At 33.9% G+C, this 8141-nt stretch overlaps 1 protein-coding gene across 4 annotated transcripts; it reads left to right on the forward strand.

Moving 5' to 3' along the window:
• The first annotated feature begins 592 nt into the window (after positions 1 to 592).
• LOC140881971 (BEL1-like homeodomain protein 1) lies at positions 593 to 7828 on the forward strand. 4 transcript variants are annotated; one of them, XM_073287670.1, is made up of 6 exons: positions 593 to 728; positions 1012 to 1111; positions 1193 to 1851; positions 3626 to 3963; positions 4060 to 4120; positions 6721 to 7828. In XM_073287670.1, the coding sequence occupies exons 3-6, from the start codon at positions 1195 to 1197 to the stop codon at positions 7402 to 7404; spliced, it is 1740 nt and encodes a 579-aa protein (XP_073143771.1). In that variant the 5' UTR covers positions 593 to 728; positions 1012 to 1111; positions 1193 to 1194; the 3' UTR covers positions 7405 to 7828. The 4 variants fall into 4 exon arrangements, with proteins under 4 accessions (XP_073143771.1, XP_073143767.1, XP_073143769.1 ...); XM_073287666.1 differs by having other exon boundaries at positions 1012 to 1851; XM_073287669.1 differs by having other exon boundaries at positions 681 to 728; positions 1022 to 1851.
• The last annotated feature ends 313 nt before the right edge of the window (positions 7829 to 8141 follow it).

An 8141-nucleotide genomic window follows, 5' to 3' on the forward strand; every position in this document is an offset into this window, starting at 1 on the left:
GTGAAAGGTAATACTAATGACATATAAAAAATAATATATTTTAATAAATTAATGGATCGAATAGTAGATCTGTTTCATAAAATTAACTCGGTGAGAGTATCTGATCTCCAGTAGAGTTGTCAAAATGGGTTGAGCCCACTGGGTTGGGCCGTCCCACCCTTCTATAAAGGTGGGTTGGGTTGACAAATTTTCAACCCGCCTAAATGGGTTGCGGGCCAACCCGCCCCAATCCGTCAAATATAACTAAAAATTGACGGGTCGGCCCGTCCCGCACCACCAAATAGACGGGTTGGGTACTTGGGTTGATAATTTTCCAACCCGCCTAAATGATGGGCCGGCCCGCTCCACCAACATGCGGGTTTTGATGGGTTGAAGATTGGCCCACCCCGCCGACCCATATTGAGCGCTCTAATCTTAAGAATTTTTGTGATTAATTTATAATCTTCCGTCCTTTTCATAAGTTATATGCCAACCAACCTATTTAATGGATATTTATATTCAACGATCAAAACATTATAATATAATATATATATAATGAAAACAAAATTATCAATATCTTGAAAATTATAAACAACCGACGGAGTACGTTATTTTACAGGATACCCCACCTCCTGTCATGGTATTCATTCTGTGTTCTGAAATCCAATTTCAAGAAAGAGAAATGAGTTTGGAGCAGAATTAGCTGAGCCTGACAAGAGAAGAGATCCATTATTATTAATAACATACATGTGAGTTCCCATGATCATACAATTTATTCGCCCACATCTTCATTTGCTTCTCATATTCCATCTAATTTCTTCTTTACTTGTTTGAAAAAAAAAAGAAAGAATTCTGTCGTTTTCCATCTCCCGATCGATCGATCTTGTTTTTCTTCTGATCAATCATTGATTGCTTCTGCAGACCAATAATGCATAGATATATACAGTAATTTTGGCATCTTCCAGTTTTTGCATGGATTCATGTTCGTCTGTAATTTCTTTTATCCCGTGTGTTAATTATGTTTTATTTCAGGATCGAACAGATTCGTGCAACAGGGTTCTTGCTTACGGGAACCAATAATTGGTTTTCGTGCAGTAAGTTCTTGAAAAAGAGAAGTGAAGCGTTATCATTGGTGAATCAGAAAATTAAATAATAATAATATAATATAAATATGAAAAGCACCACGTTTTTTTGATTGTTTCTAACATCGCAGCTATGTACCATAATGGTGGCTCGCCAATACAAGCCACCGATGACCTTCAAACACTTTATCTGTTGAACCCTAATAATATACAGCAGCCACACACAAACGTCGTTTTCTTGAATTCCGCCGTGCGCGCGCTCGACTCCCACGCGCCACTCCCCCAAGCTCAGCAGTTTGTGGGATTCCCAGTACTGTCTCATTATCCTCATGAATATCAAACGATAATCCCAAGTTTCGACCATAACTCGTGGCGCTCAGTTAATGATCCAAACATGTCCTTACCGACGGTACCCAAATGCTTGTCTTTAAGCCTTTCATCCGACCAAACAGGCTCGAATAAGTCGCTTCTAAACTACCAAAATTTCATGGGCCAATCCTCAATCGAGATGGTCTTGCCAAGAACTTCTAGCGGAGTCGAAAGCAAGCCGGGTAAAGTTATGGGTTCCAAGTACCTCAAGGCTGCTCAACAGATTTTAGATGAGGTTGCAAATGTTGGAGAAGGCGTTTCGGTTCATGATGGAATGTTAGTTAGATCGAAAGATAAGGCCAAGATAATCGAATCATCGATTAATGGCGCGGGGGAAGACGGTGGAGCTGAGAAACGTACAACGGCTCAAAGGCAGGATATTCAGATGAAGAAAGCTAAACTGGTGGCCATGCTACATGAGGTACCTTTTTTTTGCTTTGTTTGCTTACACACATATATAGTTTTTGGAGAATTTTTAGAAAATATTTCTCAATTTTTATTTTACAAAAAAATTCAAATTTTTATAAATGAAAAACTGAAAAATGTTTGTTAAAAGCCCTATCAAACACTACCTTTATATCAAATAGGGCCTGGAAGTTAATGCATGGTTTCTAAAAAGTTAAAAACACATTAAATTTTATTGATTTTCGTACTCAAGGGGCCATCACCCTTTGCATTAGTAAAAGTTGCTTTCTTGTTGGGATGAACCGACCCACTTAGTGAAGATTTGTGGAGTAGTTGATAACCTATGATTTGTCCGGTGATTAGTTGAAATTAAATCTTGATTAATTGGTTTTGTAAAAGTTGACTAGGTTTTGGTACTCTGATTCGTCAAATTGTTTAGTCGTTGCTACACATTCATGAGTCTGTTTTTCATATGAATTTTCAGTTGCCCGCAGTTGAAAATGTCTTCGACATTAAAATAGTGTTTGGGAGAGCTTCTAGGAAGCAATTCTCAGCTTTTCGTTAATATAATTTTAAAAAATTATTTCAAATTTTTGTTAACGAAAAAGTTGAAAAGTGCTTTTAAAAAGTGCTTTTAAAAAGCTCTTCTAAACACTACTTAAATGCTATCAGTTATCATGCAAGCGTTCCAACAATAGTTGGACTAAATTTGCAAAATTATAAACCTAACTAATTGTTATAGTAATTTTGACCAATCAGAGTACTAGTGCCAATTAAAGTAACATACAAGACCAGTCTTATATATCTTGGTTAGGTCTCATGTAATTATACAATGTATTCATACATTATCACACATATTTATCAGTTAAAGAAGTTCACTCGTTCCATATGTAAAATAAAAAATAACATTTTTGCGTAGAATATAATATTTTTCTTGAGTTGGATCGTATAAGAGATTCATCTTATAAAATTAACTCGTAAAATAGTTTTACAAAAGTTTTTGCGTTTCATCAATTTTCTTGGCCAAATATGTTTCTTTAATCAAATATATGGTATTCAAGAAATAAATTCAGAAATTATTCCTAGCTAGGGATTCTCCAACAAATAAATTATCTCATTTTTTTTTAAAATCTTAGTTTGATATAAAGTACTGCAGTCTGCAGGCTAGATAAGAAGCGCATTTCACTAATCATGATTTTGTTGCTTTAATTAATCTTAAATTCTAAGGAAATCAAACTCCAGGTCCTTAATTACTTAAATAAAAACATGTCTAGATTTCTTTTATAACATTACACCAAAAAAATAAAGACGAAATATCTCCTTTCGCCTTTATGGCTTTACAAGTAGGAGCTTCATTTTCTTGGGTACATGGATGGGTCCATGTTCAGGTAAAACAATAACATAATTAAAATTGTTATTGTGCAAAAATAAAATCTCCAATTAAGCATGCATGCAAAATTTAATTGATTCGGTTGACTCCTCCCCCGGCCATTTAAGGCCCTTAATAGTTTTTGTTATTGGTAGAGTTCAATCTATCTTAAGGATATTATCTTAATATGACTCAATGATTTCTCATATCAAATCTATAATATTAATTACACTATGTGTTGAAATATGAACCATTAGATGAATTATTTGGATACTACATTTAGCCGATCTCATTAACCCTTGCGACCCTATAAATTTAATTTCCTGCCAACTAGATTAATTAACAACACAGCGCCTTATAATTCAGAGCCACATTTATACCTTGATCATTACGAGATCCGTCGATGTTTCTTGATTAAAAGGTGGAGCAAAGATACAGGAATTACCAGCAGCAGATGCATATGATCGTGGCATTATTCGAGCAGACAGCGGGGATAGGATCATCGAAAAGATATACTCAGCTTGCCTCCAGGACAATCTCGAAGCAATTCCGGTGTCTTAAAGATGCGATTTCTTCCCAAATAAGTGTCTTAAAGAACAGCCTACGCGAACAGGACGTCGGAAACGAAGACGAAGGGTCGAGACTTGAATTTTCCATCCATCGTTTCAGACAGCAAAGTGCCTGGAGGACTCCGAGGGGATTACCCGAAAGAGCCGTATCGGTTCTTCGAGCTTGGCTTTTCGAGCATTTTCTTCACCCGTAAGTTCTTTTGTAAAGTGTTGCATGATTAATATATAAAGGGGTTTTTTTTTTTTTTTGTTGATTTTGGATTTGTTTCTGATGAACTGCATGCAGGTACCCAAAGGATTTGGATAAAAATATGATGGCTAAGCAGACGGGGCTGAGCAGGAATCAGGTATAATTTGTTATGGCTTTGTATTCACATGATAAACATGAAATGTTTCTTTGAAAAAACAAATGAAGTTCCACATGAAAGGAGAAGCCGTTTAGGGAAAATAAGTTTATGAACGTTCAGGAAAGTAAGTATTCATGCGCAATTTTTTGTTTTTGAATTATGAAAAACTGCAATTTTGGTCACGTATAATGACAGTTTGCGATTTCGATTTCTATGATTTCATATTTTAGTTTTAGTCCCGCGTGTTTTCATTTTTGGCAATTTTAGTCCATTTTATTCGAAAATACTTACGTGATACTATACACCACGTCAGCACTGCATTGTTGCCACATCAGCGACACATCGAACAAATGACTAAAATTGCCAAAAAAAAAAAAACAAAAATAGCGGAATAAAACTGAAATCTAAAATTATATAGGATCGAAATTGTAAAATGACAAACATGCATGATCAAAAATCAATTTTCAAAAAGGATTATACATAGGTGAATTTTTTTTTTTGTGACGTGAGAATCTGCGCGCAACCGTTACTTTCGGTGCGCACTGGGTAAACCTTCGGACCACACTAGTGACTGTTCTGTCACATCCAATGGCATGGCCTTGTCACTTAGAGGTGATCGAGAAGTACGACTGCGTGAGTACAAATGAGTTAAAATTGTTTTTGTGCAGTGAATTAGTTTCAAAATTATGTGAAGAATAAGCTCATCAAAAGTGTTTTTTATAAGCTTTCTCAAACATTGCCTTATTTTGTTTTGGATTTCAATCTTGAACTTATCACAATATTATTTTCATCTAATTAAACTTAAAATTATTTTTTAAAGTATTTTTTTTCCATCTCGAAATCACTAAATACAACAAATATTTGTTTATTTTACATCGATTATCCGTTACATGGTGTATGAAGCGAGAATAAAACCTATACTACATATATTAAAATCTAACTAAGCAAAAATAAAGGAAAACAAGAAGCTTTTTTTTTTTCTTTATTTTGAAATATTGAGTGTTGTAATTTCTCAACTTTTTTCCTTTTATTTTTTGCTTAGATTGATTTTTTTTGGAAAGGTCTTAGATTGATTTTAATATCTATAATATACGCTTTGGGTAGTGTTTGAGATAGCTTCTATGAAGTACTTATAAGCTTTTCCTTAACAAAATTTCACAAAATTTCAAAATTTTGTTAAGTAAAAGCTGAGAAATGATTCTTAGAAACTTTTCCAAATACTACCTTATTCCTCTCATATGAGCATGAGAGAATGGTGTATAACTAATATTATATTTATTACATTTGTCTCGATTATATAGACCACAGTTTTTTTTTAGTCTCAATAAACATACAACATAGTTAGTAATAGTTTTTTACGTTTTTTTTTTACTAATATACACTTATTAACTACACCTTGAAAAGTATGAAATCATTTTTTTAATGCATTAAATAGGGATAAAATAAGAAGTGTACACATAATTTATTTTCCCAATGATTAAAAAATGATTTAGTTGACTATATAATCGGGGGAAAATTTCAACCTAGCCCCTGGGTATTACCCCCATGAGACATGTGTATGTATCTTATTTGTTCAAATCATGTGGGATCCATATAATTCAGTGGGACCCATATGATTTGAATCAACCAATGATTGTCATCTACCCCATAGGGTAGGATCTAACCTACCATAATCGAGACGGACGTAGTATTCGTTTAATTGGCTTGAAAAAAAAAAAGATTTAAAAAAAATCAAGTTATTGATAAAACCAAAATTTGATAAGTTATTGGACTAAAATATAAAACATACCAAATTAAAAAAACAAAAATTGCAATTTTCTCATTCAAATCTCGTTATATATATATATATAATTTTGATATGGTGAGCACCTATCATGTGCACTTATGTGTGCACCTGCTGATATGGCGTTCACTTATTGAATGTAAAGGATGACATGTCAGCGGTACACACAAAAGTGCACATCATGAGTACTCATAATATCAAATATATATATATATATATATATATATATATATATATATATATAAACTGGAGCATTTGAGTAAAAGATAGAGCTAATGAACTTATACAATTGTTAGAAAAACGCAAGTAAAATATATATCAAATTAGTAACATATATAATTAATTGGTTAACTAAATAAATGAATATCAGATGGCGTTTCCAAATCACACTCAAGAAATTGACGAAATCATCATTGTTATCTTAATTAGCTTTTCTGTCTCATGTTTCAGATATTGGAGTACTGATAATTAATATTTGTGAACATGTGTTATCTATACTACTAATAAAGGGTGAGTCCCTTTTAAAAACTATTTTTGGTGAACCTTTTTTTGGTTCCAAAAATACCCTTAGCTTTTCATTTTCAACTTTTTAATTTGTCATCACTTTGCTTATAAGTTTTATGCAGTTACCGATTTCATTTTCATAAATTGATAAACTTGATTTTTATTTTCTCAAAGAAAAAAAGTTTCATTCTCCATTTTTTTCATGAGCAAAAATTTTTTATGCACAGACGTTGTGCCATTGTCGCTAGTAATAATAGTAATATAAATATCCCACTAGCTTTGAGTTTGTTATCTGACGCGAGCATTAATGTAGGTGTCGAACTGGTTCATAAATGCTCGTGTTCGCCTCTGGAAACCCATGGTGGAGGAGATGTACCTGGAAGAAATGAAGATTCACTCTCATGATCAGGAAACCACTACAGGAAATTCCAAAAAAACTGACCAAGAAATATTAGGACGACAGAGATTATTAGTTATCCCACAAAATGGTCCACAACACAACAGCACTACAACAGTAATACCGAAGATCGATCGAATCAACGCCTTCCAATCCAAGAAACATGACCAAATAATGATCCAATATCCTTCCACAGGTGGAACGAGCTTCGCGGAACTCATCCGTTCGCTGAACATGGAAAACAATCCGACGTCTCATCAAATGGATCCCAAAAAATCAAGAAAAGATATTGACGCTGATACTGATCAGGATAAGTACTATTATTCACCAAACATATTAACAAGTACAGAGCAAAAGGCCACAGGACGTTTCAATGGAAACGGAGTGTCCCTCACTCTCGCACTGCCTCCTTCTGCAACTTCACATGATTGGTCACCAGAATTGAGCCAACACCAACACAATCTCCCCTCGAATTCGACCTTCGAATTCCCAAAAAGGATTCTTGAGAGTGGCAGCAGTATGGGGTATGAGAATATTCTTGATTTTCAGAACAGAAATAATCCCTTTTCTGCACAGCTATTTCCAGATTTTATGGCGTGACATACAGATTCAAGTCAGAGATCAAGCATCGCGTACAAATAGCAGAACATGCATGCACATATATATTTGCACGGTATATATGTACATGTATTATTCGGTTTTGTCTATGCTACCTCATTCGGGTAGTGCCCGAATGGGGATCCAACGGTCCATATTTTTTTGGATTTGAATTGATCGCATTTGAAATGAGATCAAATTAAATCCAAAAAAACATGGACAGTTGAATGAAGCACATGGGCACTGCCCATTTGCTAGCATAAACAAATCCGTATTATTCATAACATTATATTCATACCTTGTTTCTTCATTTTCTAAACTATATATCATAATTAGATTATATGTATATATATGTATGTATAGTCTAGATTAATCTGTATTCTGAAGTCCTTGCTTGTTTGTAAATATTTATAAAGCACATACAGTGGTGGAATTAATGCAGGCCCCGAAATTTTTTTAAAAACCTTATTATTATATATATATATGATATTTTTTGTTTCAGTATATATATATAGTAGGGGAAATTGTTTGGCCTCCCAAGATAAAATATGTACTTTTGGTCTGGTGATTGAGTTTTTCTATTCTTTCGCACTCGACTCAAATTCGATTCTGCCTTAGCACTTTTTATATATTTAGATTCCATACCTTGGAAATTTTTATTTAAATTCAAACGAATGAAACACGGGACATTATTTAAGGGTGATGCTACATGTACACGGAGAGTTATACGTTGGGTAACA

Source organism: Henckelia pumila, chromosome 2 (assembly GCF_033568475.1).
Source record: "Henckelia pumila isolate YLH828 chromosome 2, ASM3356847v2, whole genome shotgun sequence".
NCBI lineage: Eukaryota > Viridiplantae > Streptophyta > Magnoliopsida > Lamiales > Gesneriaceae > Henckelia > Henckelia pumila.

Excerpts from the sequence above, each read along its gene's own strand:
- LOC140881971 (XM_073287666.1), top strand. The coding sequence starts at position 1,195 with ATGTACCATAATGGTGGCTCGCCAATACAAGCCACCGATGACCTTCAA. Across the intron at positions 1,852-3,625 it reads TGGTGGCCATGCTACATGAG|GTGGAGCAAAGATACAGGAA; the intron begins GTACCTTTTTTT and ends CTTGATTAAAAG. Across the intron at positions 3,964-4,059 it reads TTCGAGCATTTTCTTCACCC|GTACCCAAAGGATTTGGATA; the intron begins GTAAGTTCTTTT and ends AACTGCATGCAG.